The sequence below is a fragment of the Prinia subflava genome, chromosome 3 (assembly GCF_021018805.1).
Source record: "Prinia subflava isolate CZ2003 ecotype Zambia chromosome 3, Cam_Psub_1.2, whole genome shotgun sequence".
NCBI lineage: Eukaryota > Metazoa > Chordata > Aves > Passeriformes > Cisticolidae > Prinia > Prinia subflava.
This window is the reverse complement of record NC_086249.1, coordinates 89,201,848-89,220,155: the sequence shown is the minus strand read 5'-3', so window position 1 is coordinate 89,220,155 and position 18,308 is coordinate 89,201,848. Positions and strand designations below refer to the sequence as shown.

Genomic DNA, 18,308 nt, shown 5'->3' with positions numbered 1-18,308 from the left:
AAAGCCTTGAGGTATATGTGATTGCATTTCATATGTTGTGCAAAGAGGGGGGATACTCCCGTTCCTTCTGAGAAGTGCTCATTGCAACAGAGTCTTGGCTAGGAGGCCCCATACAAGCTAATATCATAAACATATCATATCATGGGGAGAGTTGCATGGGACTAAAACTGTGTTATTACCCTTAATTAGACACTCAGATGAAAAATAACCTCACATCTAGAAAACTCACTGAAATGAAGGCAACCACACCTGCTCAGCACCTTGGCATTTCAAAGGGACTCGATTCAGCAAGGAGGGAAATTTCACTGGAAGGTGTGAGCATTCAACTGCTCACTACTGTTAACCCTAAATGTGCATTTAGAAGACTTTCAGGCAACCAAATTAAAAACTGTGTGAAAACATTCCTGGTCTCAAACACTATTTGCTGGGTTTTATTATCTTGGAGAGAGCAAACTGGAGATGTCACAGCATTGCCTTTGCCGAAAACAAACTCTGTGCCTATCAGCTCAAAAATTCCAGCTGAGAATGATATGGAAGAGACAGTGCTCTACTCGTGCTGCAGTGCATGTGATTAAACAGCTCTTCCATTTAAAGACCTTTAGGAGAATGCCAGTCTGTTCCTAGTTTTAACCTTTAAAATGCAGCAAGGACTTCAAGAGCGACTTTGGCATTTCTCAGTGTAACCCACACCTCCCACACGCAGCAGGGATGACTTTACAAGCAAAGCACGAGGGAAGAAGACATGTAGGAATATGTACACACTATGGACCACTGTAAAAGGATGCATGTCTCCCAGAATCTCACCTGTATTCCTCTTGGCATCATTCTAACTCCTCCTGCTGAGAAGTGGTGTCATTTTTAGCCTCATCAATTTTGAGGGCTTCCCCTTCCCCCCTCTACTTAATGCTGGCAAGTCAGCTACCACGAGTAAAGCAGGCAGCAGATTTTTTTTGTGTGTGTCTCAGAGTGGTAATTAAAGTTGCTAAAAAAATAATGAAAAAATTAAAGAAACGTGAAGTTCTTCCCAGGAGCAATGTTCTCTGCATGATCCAAGCATCAGCTGCTTTTGTAGTTGCGAGCTATGGAGATGAAATTGTCTGGGATCCATCTGTCCTGCCCCAACATGTCAGAGTCGTGGGGTATAGCTCAGCTGCTAGGAGATTTCTTATTCCTAATTCATTCTGAAACAAAACAGCGGGAGCAAAATCATTGATGCTTTCACCAACTCAATTTCTTGTTTTGTTTGCTACTGCTAGGGAATAGGACTTTTTGTATAAAGTTCATCTTTTATTGCTTTCTCGTTAAAGTAATTTTACCATGCCCTCTATGATAACTTTTCGTGGGACCTTCTAGCCTTTGGTCTAACATAAGGACAAGATTTTTTGAAGAAGTAGGCATCAGGCTCCCCATCAGCAAAAGCCTTCATACAGGTTGTAGTATCCTTAATCTAGTAATTAATTTCTTTAAGTAATGGATTTACATATGAGCTGTTTGCCCTGTTCTTTGGATGCAAAGCCATCACTGCTCTGCATTCCAGCCTGGTACTAGTAAGGCTCAAGCATTTTGTGTTCCTGCTTTGTATGGCTGAAACTTTGTGACTGAAGTGATGGGAAAGCTGAATTGAAATGTTAAAATAAAAAAGTCTCTGCTGCCTTGGGGATTGCCCTGGGGCTGCCTCTGGGGCTCACCCTGTGGTACTGCCAGCAATGCACACCACAGGATGACACTGTGGGTGACCTGCCAACAGGTGCCCCTTCACAAGAACCCAAACTGGTGTGAGTAAACTGCTGTGAGCCTGGAGGGTGCTCAGCAAGCTGAAGATGGTTTCCACTTTGGCAATGTGGTTGATTGGGGCCATGTCCACTTTTCTGTCTGAGGATGTCGCTCTGCAATTTCCTCTTTTTCCCCGCTACTGATTCTCACATTAAACATCAAGAAAAATGTGCAGTGCAAAGAATGGACTTTTTTATTCACACTGCACAGGGGGTCACTGGCATTTGTCAGAGGCAGTGCCCAGTTTAGGTGGAAGAATGAAGAATATCCTTCTGTTGGCTCAATTTTCTTGTACAGACCTTGTGATATAGAGCAGGTGAGGTGAACTAAGATGCATGAAAAACTAATCCAGCAAATTATTATTATTGTTATTCTGATTATTATGTAGCTCCACAATTCTCTACATTATCTTACATTAAAATCTAGCTGAGCAGGCGGCTTTAAAGATAAATTCCAAAACTTCAAATGATGGTTGAAAAAGTGTTTATCCATTTCAAGACATTTAAAAATGCTATACCTGAATAATATAAACCGTATCATATATAGCTATATGTCAGATGGAAAGGAAGCTCCATTATAAAAAATAAAACATAAAGTAGTATCTATGGAAATCTGTAAAATACTTTAGGTAAGATTTGAGCCATCTGAGAGTCTGAATTTCATACTTTTGGTCTAATAGAGTAGATTTCAGCGTGTTCATATGACTTATTTTAGAAACCTGAATGTTACTGCAGTAGTTTCACACCACTAGAAGACTCTAGGAATAACCAAATTGTTCATGGCAGATATTCCAAAACACACAAATGCATTCCTCTTCTTGGTTTGGTGTTTGTTGGGGGGGAGTTGTTTTGATTTTGGGCAATTTTATTTCCATTTTCAAACATATCTCTAAGTGCAGTAAGTGTACTCAATATTTGACCATAACATGCAAACAAAAAGCACTTCAAATGTCTGTTCATGGAATCTGCAGTGTCTAAAAATCACAAGAGATTTTTTTCCAGGCCCAAATTTCAAGCCTATGACCACATGCCAAAGATAGAATGATGAGAATTACAATAGTGGGGAAAATTTTCTTCATCACTGAGAAGTGCTTGGTCAATATAATGATGAATTTTTTTTCAAGACAATGTTTTGATGGGACATGTGGTGAATATTTGGGGACTATTCCAGTGCTGGAAATGTTTTTAAGCTGGAGTAAATCCACTCAATCAGTTTCAGTTCCAAAATATTGCTGAAAGGAAAATCTGTGTTAGGCAAAAATAAATCTAGAGCTATCAGACCTGAGGTCACAGGAATTGTAAATTTTTTTAAAAAACCCCATATTTACTCATCTCACCATGCCATTCTTTGCATATTATGGCCTTAAACTAAGGCTATAGGCCTATATTTGATTCTGCTTAGCCATCAGCATCCACTTACTGTGAGGGAGCAGGGGTTGCAGAACCTCCCAGTTGCCAATTCCCATAACACTGCCTGAATCTTGTCGTGCCTGACAGTTTTCATAAAGCCCAAGCTCCATGAGACCGAAAAATCTCCTGAGAACTCCAGTTTTTGATTACAAGGAGAAAAAGCAGTGTTGTAATCGTCATGATTGTAGAAACAGGAGAAGAAATTATCTTTGCTCTGCTCCCAATATGCTAAAAGCTCATTAACCCAGAGGCAAAATAAGCATCTCTGAGAACCCACTATGTTTATTTTTTTTTTCTTTCTGAGCAGGAAGAAGAGGAAGTCAGAGAGGGTTCTGATATTTTTTAAAACCCAATGAAAGCAATACTGGAATTCAGGTCATTAACTTCAGCTGAAAACAGAGAGAAAAATAGACTCCTGTCATTAAGCCACAGAATTTTGAAACAGGTGTATGATAAAGCACAGAGTATTTTGGTTTTTTTTAATCGCCATATCACAGGGAGACTAGCAAATGAAACTGCTAGACAGCATACAAATAATGAATCAATGTTGTCTGCAATTCCTTTTCTCTGAATTAACAAAATAGCCCATTCTTTTAGAATCTGATTGCCTTCCCTGTTCAAATTGAAAATGCACCAAGCTGGCACATCAGAGGATCTCAAAGAGGGACAAGCCTGACATAGGTTGCTTTGCATCATCATCCTACTGTATATCAACAAATAAGCAAGAGCTGCATTTTTTATTTCTTCACATCCATTTTAGTATCAGCCCAGTGGAACTGCTGCACTGAACACTGTACCATGTGCTCATTGTGTTTTATAGGATGCTTGGAGTAGGGCAGGGTTCTGTATTAATAAAATTCTGCTGTGCAGCAGATGTATGTGGCAGCCATATATGATCACAGTACACAATAGGAACTGCTCATTTCTACACTGTTTCTAGGGAAGTAAAGGGTTACCAGGGGAAGTGGTGTTTTATCACACATTCAACATTGCACAAAAATAGCCTAGAAGACCGAAATGCTTACATTGAAGTCTCCACATTTCAGTAATTAATACCACAGTGATCTATTTTGGATATGGTTAGCATATGCTTTCTGTCCAATATATGTATAGTTAATGATATCTGGGGACATGCATGAAAGGGAGAGAAAATCTTCTGAGAAATACTGAGAAAGGAAGAATTTGCTTCAGTACTGGAGGGCAGAGCTCACCACATCACCTCGGCAGGGCTGCCTGTCGGCTGGGGGTGGGGAGGCAGCGACACCAGACACCATCAGTCTCATAGGGCTGGCAGACTGTGCCTGCACAGAGAGTGAGATCAAAACCCATATGTTTCTCTTTCTAATGACCCCTTTTCATAACCACGTTTTGGGCTGTATTCTTTTTTCTAGTTAATTTGTGGCTGATGAAAGTTTCTAGACTGTCAGCTGAAGAGACTGATTTTATTAACAACACCCAACAACCAGTCCAGACACAGTCCTGAGTATTAAAATCAATTCCAAGCCTTCATGTTTCACATCATCAATTGCATTGCCGTGAAATAGGTGTCAGATATGAGCACCTCAGTACTGCCTATATGCAAAGCATGGCAAAGACCTGCCAAAATTTTCTTTGAATGTATGAAAAGAGGTGAACAAGGAGCAAAGCAGAGAATGATAGACTCCAGTCAGTAATCCCTGCATTTGACCTGGAAGGTTTTCTTCACAGTTGATTTTGTAATTTTGTTCAGTCCTTGATGGAGGAACAGAGCTATAACAGTAGCAGTGGCTTATTGCCTTATCTCCTGAAAACAGACCTGAACCCACCACCTCGTGTTGCAGCTGATGGCACCCTTTGACCAGCACTGATCACTTTGGACGTGCAGTTCTGAAGTCATAGGCCTCGTCACTCATTACATTTTTGCTGAACTGTGCTGTATTACAGCATGCACTTTCATTGACTTACGCAGAGCTGTGTACACCCCATGCTTTGCCTCCCTCAGAAATATCTTGCTGGTTTTTTCCCGTAGATAAATCCACACTAAGCAGGCACTTGCTTGCACTCATCTGCGCACGTGCAGCTCATACTGTACACTTCTGCACCAAGTCATGTCACATCCCATGTTACCTGATTAAGATCAGTAGCTGGGAGTTGATTAATTGACTTTTCAGAAACTCAGCTCGTAAGTTTCCCATCTTTCCCATTATACATGGGGAATAAAATCAGAGCTTAAACAAGCACGAGAAATGGTTCATTTCCTTCCTGAACTCATCACCTTAAATTACTGTGAAGGTCCTTATATGACACCAGGATTTCCCAAATCTTCCCATGGACCGCATCAAAAAAATCTCAAGCCTGAACTGAGATTCTTATCAACATTCAATTCTGCAAGTTTTCCACTGCTGGGGGGGCTGGGGACTGTGCCCTCAAGCATGTAGCACCCCTCTGGCTCCCACCTTCTCCAGAAGCACAGACATCCGCCAAATCTCCAAGGAGAGGAGCCCCACTGCCCTCAATGGTGTAAAACCAAGCACAGTTTATTGATGCAGTCAGATGCTTCTAGGAAGCAGTGAGGATGAAATCGCAAATCTACGCGACCCCACCAAGTCAGCAGCCTCAGCAAAACTCAAGCTTCCCCAGAGGGACTCATTTTTGCTTTATAGGAACTGTCTGAAATTAATGCAGCCTCAAATCCTAAGGCACTGCAGAAGCACACTCACCACCCTCCTACAGGTTATCTGACAGCATTTTTGTTTCCCAGAATGATCATTACTCACTCCACTCAGATGAAATTCATGACTGCTAAAGTCGACTCCTACTGATCTCCCTGGATCACAGGTTTTACCCGCAGTCATTTGAAGAAAAATAACCAAAAACTGTCCCAGGCCTGAAAGAATTGCCATAAACCAGCAATGGAGTGTGGTCGTTCGCATGCCACATTTATTATGATCTCTATTTTATAAGTTATCACAATGTTCTTGTCCCCAAATGGTCCATTTTGAATTTTTAAGACTGTAGTTTTTTGAACTTTGAAACCAGTCCTCACGATCAAGGAGACTGTTAAAAGACGTTGTTCAAAACATGAGCAACATAATAGCAAAATTATTTCTATTTCCATGGGACACCAACCACTAAATGCTTTACGAAATAAAAGGCTTATGTTCAATCTTGGACTCAAAATTCAAGTTACAGCTTCCTTTAAATACTGTATCAAAATAACAAGCCTTAATTATTAAACGAACTAATTAGGGGTTTATACAACCAAGGCTCTGCAACAGTACAGAACGGTTCTTAATAAAAGAGCTCTGATATGGGTGGGGCAAAGCAATAAATGCAGCCCGATTTTTGCCTTTATCAATCTCTACATAAAAGAAATACTTAAAGGGATATACTCACATGGTGACAAATTATAAGATACACAATTTTTTACTGAAATCTGTCTAAAAACTAGCTTCGAGGATCACAAGTTTACGTATTGGTGAGCACACACATTGAAAAAAAAAGAATGGTGACTGAAGTTTGAGGCATCTCCAAAGGTTTTATAATATCCTGTGTCTCAGTACCGGCTCTTATGCTTCTTATCCATTGATACAGTTCTCCAAATAGAGGACATAAATACCATCCAGATTTTAAAACATTTTATTTGCATATTAAAAAAATTGTGCATTCCAATAATTAAAATCATTTGAACAAAAAAAAAAAAAAAATGGCACTCGATTAACTGCATTTTACAGCTCGCAGGACCTTGGTACAGCTTTGCATTTATTCGTGTGTTACTCTACTGTAGTCCCACCCAAGTTCTTCTTTCATCAACATGCAAGCTCTTTCATGCCACCAGGACCAAAGCCAGACAGGCAGAGGGAAAGGCAGCGCCTTCATTCAGTGTCAGTAGTTCTCTCTATTCTTTTGATGTGAAAGGGGCAGTACAGTCATTTTAAACTTTATCCAACCTCTTTGCATCTTACAAAGTTAAACAGCTAAAAGAAGTAAAATAAGAAGGCAATGCTTGTGGAATGTACAGTGCATAATTTGGAAGGGCAGATTTCATTACGATTCACCCGCTTGCTTCTCCTGTTCAATTGCTAAAAAGGGGGGAAAAAACAGAAAAGGAGAAAACAAAATGAAAATCGAGAATCTGAAATACATTCACATAACACTTGTTATAAATTGCTAAAATAAATGTATATTTTTAGCCGCAGACCAAAACGGGGTGTAAATAACTGTAAATTAAGCGCTGCTTGGCGGTGGGTTCGGGTTTTCGCTGTCTAGCACAGACACAGCCGTGTATCCTCCCTCCGCCCTACGCCCGCCGCACCCCCGCTCCCGCCTGCCGCCCCTCTTTGTCTCCTCCCGCCTCCCTCCCTCCCTGCATCCTTTCCTCCCTCCCTCCGCTCCTGCTCTTCCCTGCCGCCTGCCCGCACTCACTTTCTTTTGAAGGCAGCGGGTTTTTCTCTTGCGTCTCTGTCTTCTTCAATTTGGACTTGTCGAATTTCTCGATCTCGGCCATGTCTGGCTTGTCGGACATGTTGGCAGGTGCCTGCGGGCGCGGAGGGGACAGCGCGTTACCGCCGCCCGGGGCTGCCCGCCCGGCCCCGCCCGGCCCCGCCAGCTCCAGCCGGCTGCACGCAGAGCGCTTCACCCCCGACACACTCCAAAATATAACACTGATTTTTAGAAGCGTCCGTATAATGCAGCATCCCAGGCGCTGCGGTTCGCCGCCAGCCCCCACCGGGGGCAGCTCCCACTATCTGCGCGCTGCGGAGTACAATAGGGGGCACGTACCCGGCGCTGACCGCGTTTTTAACTCGGTAAGGGAAAATTAATTAAAAAATACAGCCCTGTGACGGCAACAGAGCCGCCTCGCGCCTCGCACGCCACCGCCCTGCAGCAGCGCGCCCTCAGACAATACCCCGACGCGGACAATAGCCCCCTCCCTTCCTCCTCGCCTCCTTCCCACCCCCGCGGACAAAAGCCCCCCTGCCCTGCCCTGCTCGCGGTCCCTCCCCGGCAGGGCTGCCGGGCTCACGCTGCCCGTGCTGCGGGGCCCGGGGTGCCCGGGGGGTGCGGCGGGACCCACCGGTGTCGCCGCGCGGTGATGCTCAGTCCCGCCGCTCGCTGCCGCCGCCGCTCCGCACGCCAGTATAAAGGGCGCTCGCTGGCGGGGCGGTTTTATCCCCGCGCCTATGCAAATGACGGTGATGTCACCACTAACCATTTTGCCGCTTTCCGCGTTTCTCTCTCTTCTTCTTTCCCCCCTTGCTTCCTTCCCCTCCCTTCACCGCCCAGCCCTCCTCCTCCCCGCGCACACGCGTACACGCGTACACGCACACAAAGCTACACACACAGACACGCACACAGACACAAGCACAGCTTTCAGCTCGGCTCGTAGCCGAGCATCGCCCCAGTCTCCTCGGTCCCTGCCCCGGCCCCAGCCGATGGGAGGTAGCCCCAGGACGGGCCGGGGCGGGCGGCCACTGCCCCCGGCTCCCGAGCCCCCGTCCCGGGGCTGCTGCGTGTCCGGGCCGGGGGCCGAGAGCAGGGCAGGGGCAGGGAGCGGGCAGGGCAGGGGCAGGGAGCGGGCAGGGCAGGGACAGGGAGCGGGCAGGGCAGGGGCAGGGAGCGGGCAGGGCAGGGGCAGCCGCGGCCTCCTCCCGCGGTGGCGGAGGGCTGAGCTCGGCTGGAGCCGGGCGGTGGTTGTGCTCCACATCGCTGCGTGACGCTCTCCAGGTTGAGCAATATCGTCTCGCTGATAACGTTACTGAAATGTCGGCATTTAGAAGGAAAAGCCGAACCCCTCGTCCCTGCTGAGCTCCGGGAGCCGGCGCGCCCCCCAACCCCCTCCCCGATCCCCCGCTGCCTTTGCATCCCGATGCAGGGACAGCAAAATCCCATCGCTGCTGTCGCCGCAGCCCTGCAGCAGCAGAAGGGAACCACCCCACGCCGCCCCCAGGCCAGCTTTGGTGCCGGGCCAGCAGACAATGGCTGTGGCCAGATGCCGCCGGGCCCTGCCTCCCAGCCCCGCTCCCGAGCACGGCGCGGCCCCGCCCTGGCACCGCCCGCCCGGCCCCGGCTGACGGTGCCCGGAGGGACGGGGGCCGGGAGCGGGGCTGTGGGGGCCCTCGGCCGGGGCAGGGCTGCTGCCTGCCCGCCATGCGGTGTTCCAGATGTGCTCGGCGGCTCCCTCGGCTCGGGGGAGTCAAACAGGCAGCGCCGAGCAGCGACCGCTCCCAACCGCGGCATCATCATCTGCTTGGTGGGCAGCTGCAGCGGGGAGGGGGCAGAAGCAAGGGGTGTGGGGGACCCGTGATTCCTCTTTCGGCAAATACGGCATTGGGAAATAACTGAATTGTTCACGTGAAAGAGCCGAGAGACGCCGGGGGGAGTGTGTGTGTGTGTGTGTGTGTGCGTGTGGCTGACTGACAGGGAGACGGGGAAATCTCTGCGCCTTTGTCTGGCAGCAGCTCTGCACGGGAGCAAAGGCACGCTCGCTTTCGAGGTGTGAGGGGGTACAGGAGCAGGCGTGTGGGAATTCGCCTAATTCCTGCTCCTTCTGGTGTACCTGAATGGAAACCACGGAGTGCATTGCTCCCTGCTCCTTGCCCTCCAGCAGGGTATTCGATGCCAGTGTGATTGCTGATGAATTAAAAGCCCTGAGTCACAAACAGTATTAATACATGCAAGGACAACTGTAAACACATTTCAGTAAATTCCCTGGGGATGCTGCTTTCTCTGTTTCATGGTTGTCCTCTCCCCCCTTGGCTGGCTATTTTTCATAGCATTTCCAGAGCTGTATTTTCAAGGAGGTAAAATCTTGTCCCCATGGCAATCCCAACAACATTTTCTATGGTGAACCAGGATTTCCAGTCAGCCCACATCCTAAAGCCAAGCTCCTTAGCAATTAGAGATGAGGTGTATAAAAGTCTAGTTTCCTCCTGCAGTTCTTGAGCACCTCCAAAACTGAGATGAACATGGTGTGAGCCAGGAACTGCGCAAGAATGAAGGGCAGAGGAACTTCTCAGGAAAGCAAGGACGAGGAATATATCATATAATTTGAGGATCTTTACATATTTTCATAATAATGGCATTAAAAATGTTTCCAAGGGATCTTCTGTGTTGGATACCAGCTAACTCTGCTAGCTTTTGAGCAAGTTCTGTAAAACAAATTTATGGCCCTTTACTGCTTTGACGCTTTAGGGCATTGAACCTCATGACAAGGAATTGTGAAATTTCTCTGATGATCAGTTCATAAGCATCCCCAATGATGTTACAGCCCCAGATTTTCCAGCTTTGCCAAAGATTTTTCTGATTTTTAAGTGAGAGTAAATGTAATATAAATCTTCTTTAGAATGGTTCTCCTCTATGGATTCTCTAACTTCTCACAGATTTGTCTAAGCAAGTCAGTATTCCCCTGACTTCAGTGCAGGAAATGTGCTCCTGAAATTAGAGAACAGCAAATGTTTGTATCACTGGGGTCTGGCATTCTTTTCAGAAACTTCTTGTCCAGTAGCAACATTGCCTTCTTTTCTTCTGCTCATTTTGGGACAGAGCCATGGATCCCCTACATCAGTGTCAGCCACAGCCTTAGATAGAGCTTTGCTGCTATCTACAAACCAGACTCCACTGCTGAGCTTAGATTCAATTACAGTTCTGAGATACAGTGACAAAAGATTTACACTGTTGCTGTTTCTCTGCCTTCCGATACCTTCTTTCTGGTGGAGAAATACTTGAGGTAGTCACAGCACATTAGTAATGTTACGTGTACTTTCCATAGGAAGGCAGGATTGTTCTGGTGAAGCAAAATGAGTATTGTTGCATTTTGGTGGCAAGAGGTCAGCTAATTTCTGTGGAATTAAATCCTCTCCATAACAGTGTGCATTAGTGGTGCAGCCCGAGAAATTGTACATCTCCTTGTGCTTTTATGTTTGCTTATATTTGTTATTATTTGGAGAATGCAAGGAAGATATATGTTCCTGCAAAACTGTCACATGTCAAGTAACATCTAAGGACAACAAAGCACACTTAGATGGGAAAGAGCTGACATCCTCAATAAATGTCTGAGGCCATGAGTCGTAAGGGATAGCTAGCTTAAGACTTCTTAGTGTGGATATTAATGAGCTGATATTTTATATATTTTTTAAAGTGTGTTATTGAGTTTTGTGTCAGCAGTTTCTTCCTGTGGTTATTTTTTAAAAAAGCAATAAACAAACAAAAAACCCCCACACAAATCAGTTGAAAAAGTCAACTAATATTTGGTGTTGTAGTACCCTGCTAGACATGCACTCTATCAGTCATTTGCATGTTAAAGGAAAGCACTTTTCAGCACATTGTTGATTCCATTTGCAAGAAGGAAATTGGACCCTTGCTAACATAGTTTTCGGCTAACACCTTCAAGGATTGAACTAGAGCAAGGCAGCAAGTTCTTTCTTGCCTTCTAATAAATTCACATTGCAGGAAAGGTAGTAATTGGTAAACCACAGTTCTTAAACTCATTTTATGTTCAAGTGTGAAGCCTTATGAAAAACATGAGCATTTCTTCAGGTAAGTACATACTGATATGAGGCTTGCTCAAGGCCAGGCAACAGGGGCTTAATCAGATACCAGCAGCTGTCAGTGGAAGTGTCTGTATCTCAAACTCACTTCCATGGACTTTTCCTTGAACTCTATTCAAAGAATATTTTGAAACATCATCAGAAGCAGAAATCTTCTGACCTTATGCTTATTCTGCCAGAGTTTACACATTTATTAAAAAAAAAAGAAAAAAAGTAAAGGACCATGCAACATCTGTGTGATAAAGCTCCTAAGGTTAATTCCCATCTAGGCACATAAAAATGACTAGTAAGCTAAGAATAAACTCTCTATGCAAATTTCTCCATCATATGGGAAATAAATTAAAGAAAGGGAAGCCAAGTGATTGTTTTCCAGGTCTCAGTTTCACATGTGAAATCTTCTTTTCACATGCTTCACTCTCTGAGAGAGGATGCTTTCTCTCACTGCATATACTGCTAGAGGAAACAGGAGCTGGCAGTGAGCCCGAGAGTGTAAGTGAAGAGACAATCCCTTTGGGCAGTCACTTTCTGCACTGCCTCCCTGCCAACAGCAGCAAGGTGTTGACAGTGACATCAGGGCTTGGGTGTTCAGTTGTTCAAACACCAGAGCAGAGTATTCGTGGTGTGCTACATTCCACAAATTGCTACCGACAATTAAAATTAAAAAAAGGGTAATTGATTCGTGGAACAACATTTTTAAAAGGAGAACCTTCCCTTCCCCCCACCACTTGATTTCGGAAGAGGGATTGCAAAATGCTTGTCCTAGCTGAATAGGTTCTGGTGCTAATTGGCTTTACAAGAAGTGACATTTCCTTTTTTACTGTTCTTGACAAAAGGGGACTTTGCAACAGGTCCTGACTTTCAGAAATTAGTGGGAGAAGAGAAGCCAGGCTAGGAAGCTCAGATTGCTGCACAGGAAGCTAAATACCCTCCAGTAGCAGATGCTCCTCTCCCACACCAATCTGCCTGACTCTGTTTTCCCTGCCTTGCCTGTACTCATAAACAATAAATGAAGAGTGCTGAGCCTTTATTTAATGCACGTGGAAAGTTGTGGCAATGCAAGAGTTTGGAAGCCAGGCTATTCAAATACCGTAAGTGGAAGGCTGCCTGCATACCATCAATAACAAAGCAAACAAGATGAGGGGGCCTTCAGCTGTCATTTCTGGCTTTTCAGGGATGCTAAGAATTTCTTGTCATAGTACTCTGAAATTTCTAATAAATGGAGAAGAAGCAAGAGATGTATGTCTCAAAGTTTCATAAGGACATCTGTACATTTGCAGGGATCCATCAAACTTCCAGTTATTTGTCTTGTGTTTTTCACACAGGCACGTGGGTACATGGTTTAGCAGTGGAGTTGGCAGTGCTGGGTTAATGATTTGATTTCAGGATCTTACCGGTCTTTTCCTACCTCACTTATTCTATGATTCTATATGTAAACAGTATGTTTGAAAGCTATCTCAAGAAATAGTGATTGAGTTGGAAAGTACCTGAGAGAACTGAGAACAATACCCTAGCATATCTCCTGCCTGAGGAAAAGCATCTCTGTGCCAAAGTTTCACAAGTGCCACCACTTTCTGGTTTTTGCAGCAACCTTCCTCTCATTTAGATGAGTAAAAATAATAATTTTGAAAGTGTGTAAGCGACAATATCAGCATTATGCATCACAAAAGCATGATGAATAATTTCTCCTAGTGCAACCCCTTGTTCCTGCAATACTAGGTTTCTCCTAAGCAAAAGTGCTAATTTTATGGCATGGGTATGGGTGTCAATGGAGATTACAAACAGAAATCTCAGGCAAATTGAAAAGACTGGATTTTTATGCCATCACTGAATATGAATTTCTTTCAATGCAAAGGTAAAGCCAGATAGGAGTTCAAAATATTGTGGTGTCCATTCAAAACACAAAGACATCCATGTGTACAAGAGACAAGGCAGCTATTCTTATCAGCTTTCCACTGAAAAAGGAATGACCGAAGTAAACACTCAGAATGAAACAATGACTAATAGCGTCAGGCTGCCTAGGCTATTGTGTGAGCTTTGGCAGTCCCCTTGAGGATTGCCAGTCCACTTGCTTGTAAGAAACAGCACAGAAAAAAGGAAATACCTGTCAGAGACAATCCCCAGGATACCCACATTGCATACTGTACTCAGAGATGAGTATCACAGCTACAAAATGTACCCAGCATCATTAATTAGGTGAATTATGTCATTCCAAAGTGGGCCTCCCTCCCTCCACAGCCAACATTCTTATGACAAGTTGGCATGACACAGAAGAGCAGTGTAAGTCACTGTGTATAAGCATACAGAAGGACTTATTTATTTAGCTTAGAAATTGGCACTACCCTTGAGGCCACACCTGTGCTATGTGCTCTGTATATAGTTATCTCTGAGCTGGCTTTAAACTAGTGGCAACTTGGAACTCACCCCAGGTTTATTGCTTTATGTTGATTTTCCTGGGTGGATTTTACCACTTGTGCTGAATGCTGCTAGCCATATCTGAGGCATTTGCTTTAAAACTATCTTAAATGTATTCAGCTATCAAGTTTCTTTCTGGTTTTGGCTTCCCAAACTCAAACAAGTGCAACAATCTTTTGTCTCTTGTAAGGTTGTAGGCAGATGAGGTTTTTCAAAGTTTTCATGTGGGTTTATGTATCTCATTTATCTATTTATTTTTCAACACTACTCCCTTCTTAATTTAATTTTGGGAGAAAAAAAAGGAAAAAAAAAAAAAGAAAATAGAAGAAACTAAGTTTGCCACCCGGCAAGATATAAAAATAGCTAGGAGGTCTGCTCAAAAATCTGTCTCACATCCTTGACATTCAATCTTACACCAGGGTAAGGAGTGAGAGATGAAGCTCTTGAGGTAAAGCACATCCAGTCATTGAAATTTTCTTGATGTGATGCTTTCGTTATAGTACCAGTTTGTAAAATGCAAGGGAGAAGAAGTGCTTCTTGTAACTGCCATAAACCTGGATTTTATTTGTCTCTGGTGTATTCCACAGGCGTCACGGACTAGGCATGTGTGTGTGTGTGTGTTGCAGGCTTACCTTCTTGCAGATGAAAGGCACAGCTTTCACAGCATCTCTCATCTCACAGCTCTCTTATCACCGGACAAACGTGTGTCCTTGGCACCCACACAGTTCCTGAAACTTGTGAATCTTTTTCTCTCACGTTTTTCTTTTAAGTTAGAGGGGAATTACAATGTCTAGGTGTAAACAGAGGTGTGGATTGGCAGGGTCATCTGTTGCAGCAAAGTCACACATGCAGGTTGTGTGGGTTGAAAAGGACCCCGTGCTTGGTAGGTATTTAGAATTTTCTCAGGCTATATCACTGTCTCACTTTTTCAAACAATCTCACCTGGGCTAGTTTTGCTCTTGAGACCATTAAGACCAACTGGCAGGGGACTCAGGAATACAGCACTTTGCCCTAGGAATGTTTAGGTTATTCCACACAGAAAGGTATAAACCAGTGCTAGGGATTAAAAATTGATAAAGTTTGTGATTTTTGTTTTTAAGGTGTCAGACTTAGATGTGTACACCCACAGACATGGTTGATGGCAGAAAAAGTAGCAGTGGGAACAGATGGAACAGTCCAGGAACAGGGAACAGGTGGGAACAGTCCATTTTCCCTTGCAAGAAGAGGAATCCTTCTGGAGATAACAGGGTCTGTGGCATCCCAAGTTCAGCCTCATGCTCATTATCATAGCTACAAGTTTGTTTATGTCTGACAGAAACAAAAGCATTCCCTGGCATGTTTTAAGGTTGGTAGGAAGTTGCTGCACACATGCTCAGGAAAAACAACAACAATAACACTAATAGATATTGACATAGTGGATTACTGCCAAAATATGTCACTGTAGGCAGCCAGGCAGAGCTCATTTGTGCAGAAAGGTGTACAGCTACTTTGAACCTGAATGCAAGCTATCACACAGAAAGAGAACGAGTAAAAATATTTAGGTTTTTTTTTTTTTTTTTTTTTTTTTTTTTTTTAGTCCATGATTATTTGCTATTAATATTAATAAGGGTCCAACTTCCATTTATTACAGTTACTCATTGTGCCTTATACAGAATAGATGTGAAATTGGGGATGGTACCAAACGTTCCAAAGGGAGCACATCTCAACTCAGCCTCGTGGTATTTGGACGATTGTCCCCCTCACTTTTAATTTATGTCACAGCAGTGGTCTTCATGAAACCTGCATTCTGGGATGAGAAAGAGGAGCATCCACGTAGGTTGAACGAGATCTGAGAGCTGTCTGTGCCCAGAGATGTGTTTGTGCTCAGACCACGTGCTGCTCAAGCAGCGCTCGTCCACTCCTAACGAGCTGCTGCCACCAGTGGGCTGTGGCTTGTATCGACACACACTTTCAATGCCTCACGTCCGCAATGCCTGTCGTGATAGCCAAATATTCCAAGAATCCCGGTCTAAAATCAAGCCGTGCCCGAACTGGACAGCTGGAGGGAGACGTTCACTAGATGGAAAGTTTCATTTCTCTCTCAGCAATACACACTCAGCATAGATGTTAATCCTCAAGTTCCATAAGGGATCATTTTCCCACAATAAACTTTACACTCACTGCCTCTGCTAGTGTTAGTCCTGCCATTGCTTAGTCCTAACCCTGGTTATTTGGAGGGAATGCAATTGTGTATGTATAAACTAGAGTTCAAATTTTATTGGGCATTGCCATGAGTCTGCACAGACTGAACATCAGTATTCAAGAAAACACAGGCTTCACACACTGAAGGTCACCTTCAGCAGAAAAGATCCATACGTGTCCTGAAAGAGGTACATAAGCTACTTTGAGCACCCAGTGTTTTGCTCATGACTAAGTTTATCAAAGATCTAGAAATTACATCACTCCAGAATTCCTTAATGTTTGATCAGACCATGACTAACACACAACAGAACCCTGACTCCCCAAAAATCTGTTTGTTTCTACCATATCTCTGAGAGTGTGGCCAGAGATGGTGGTGATAATAATCCTTATATATCTGTATATGTACCTACAGCATATACATATATATGTATAATATATAATATGTATAGTACAAAATACAATATATCATACATATTATATATATATGTACAGTAATACAGAACATAAAATATGGAATATGTAATACATCTACAACATAAAAATGCAGCATAATATATACAGTACATTTTAATGTAATATGATAGTTTAGTATGCCTATAATAGTCTATTACATTATTCTATATTTGGTTTTAGTTATGTTTCTTAGCCTGGGGGTCATTCACATTAACATTTTTTACCTTGCTGGAAAATAGCCTACCCAGGCAGTAAGGGTTAATGTTTCACATCCAGTTCATACACCACTAAAATGAAAGCAAAGCAATGGAGAACCTTTCCTATTTGGATGTGTTACTGACATAAGCAAAATTATTTAAGGGGAAAAAAATTCAGGCTCCTCAGCCAAAATGGATTTCCTGAAAAGCTTCCTCTCACCCCTCCTTAGCACTGAGGGTAGCAAAATGTACAGCACATCCCAAATCTCCCTTCTGGATCTCAGGAGCAACCATCCAACCACACATTTTCACCCATTGAAAGATGATACTGAATTGAAACATAGCCCTGCTGTGGGTTCATGCACAAAATTGTTGTTCACATGAAGCTTACAACTATCACCATCTTTGCTATGAAGTTGAAAAATCTCAAATTTGCTTCAAAATCTTCAAAAGAGTGAGGGACTAGGACTCCATAAATGTGGGTTGATTTCATTGCTGAGTGAGTAATGAATTACAGTGATCTAAAGAGACTCTCTCCTGCTGATCCCGGGACCCAGTTACAGCAAGAACTTCATTTATCAATTGCTGGTGAGCAAAATGACTGTTCCTGCAGTGAGTCTAAACCCATATTTTTGTTCTGTGTTTGCAACTCCAACACACTGCCATGAGGAAAGCTCTGAACATTAAGGGACTACTAATAATTAGATAGTATGCTTTTTTTCCTAAAATTCATTAATATGAGGAATCTAAAATTATATGTCCTCTCCCAGAACCATACAAGGTTATCAGAAAAATAGGAATACAACTCTGTTGATAGCAGGAGGATTGTACTTAGTAGTCTGTCTCAATTAATCCATAGAATACTTCAACAAGAAATAAAAAAGTCTGTTGGTGTTTGTTCGAACATCTTTCTTGAGCTCATGCCATGGGGCACAATTGCTTCACCATCCCCATTGATCTGCAGCATATGGGCTTCCAACTCCATGGTTATGTGTTCCACAAATAACTTGCTTTTGATTTGCTGGCTTTGCCAATAGCTGCTGTTCACACTGTATTTGGAAAATAAGACCATTTATTTTGAAGATGAAACAAATATTTTGAAGACTAGTTTCATCCATTTTTTAAAGTTAAAATCCACAGAAGCAAAGAGAAATTTATGGTGTTTTTCCTTCCTGAGGGAAGAAAGGACGAGCAAGAAGTATGAAGGGAGTTAGTCAAGAGAAAATGCTGAGGTTTCTCAGTTTCCTGTTCTTGGTAAGGATGAGGGACCCAGTGATGAACAACCTGCATTCAGAGAGATGAGAACTCACTTGTTTTCAATTTAAGTTCCAATATTCTAAGTCAGTAAATCACTT

The 18,308-nt window shown here is 43.5% G+C and overlaps 2 protein-coding genes across 2 annotated transcripts; both read right to left on the bottom strand.

Annotated features, from left to right (window-relative positions):
* Positions 1–6,784: 6,784 nt before the first annotated feature.
* On the bottom strand, positions 6,785–8,360 carry TMSB4X (thymosin beta 4 X-linked). Its single transcript, XM_063392854.1, has 3 exons — positions 8,239–8,360; positions 7,587–7,698; positions 6,785–7,243 (listed from the first exon to the last, which is right to left on the bottom strand). The coding sequence occupies exons 2-3, from the start codon at positions 7,684–7,686 to the stop codon at positions 7,209–7,211; spliced, it is 135 nt and encodes a 44-aa protein (XP_063248924.1). The 5' UTR covers positions 7,687–7,698; positions 8,239–8,360; the 3' UTR covers positions 6,785–7,208.
* On the bottom strand, positions 8,238–9,008 carry LOC134548251 (histone acetyltransferase KAT2A-like). The gene is made up of 2 exons (XM_063392852.1): positions 8,516–9,008; positions 8,238–8,342 (listed from the first exon to the last, which is right to left on the bottom strand). Exons 1-2 carry the CDS (start codon positions 8,866–8,868, stop codon positions 8,261–8,263), a joined length of 435 nt encoding a protein of 144 aa, XP_063248922.1. The 5' UTR covers positions 8,869–9,008; the 3' UTR covers positions 8,238–8,260.
* Positions 9,009–18,308: the final 9,300 nt, after the last annotated feature.

Excerpts from the sequence above, each read along its gene's own strand:
- TMSB4X (XM_063392854.1), bottom strand. The coding sequence starts at position 7,686 with ATGTCCGACAAGCCAGACATGGCCGAGATCGAGAAATTCGACAAGTCC. Across the intron at positions 7,244-7,586 it reads CCCGCTGCCTTCAAAAGAAA|CAATTGAACAGGAGAAGCAA; the intron begins GTGAGTGCGGGC and ends CCCCCTTTTTAG.
- LOC134548251 (XM_063392852.1), bottom strand. The coding sequence starts at position 8,868 with ATGTGGAGCACAACCACCGCCCGGCTCCAGCCGAGCTCAGCCCTCCGC. Across the intron at positions 8,343-8,515 it reads AAAGCTGTGCTTGTGTCTGT|GCGCGGGGATAAAACCGCCC; the intron begins GTGCGTGTCTGT and ends TCATTTGCATAG.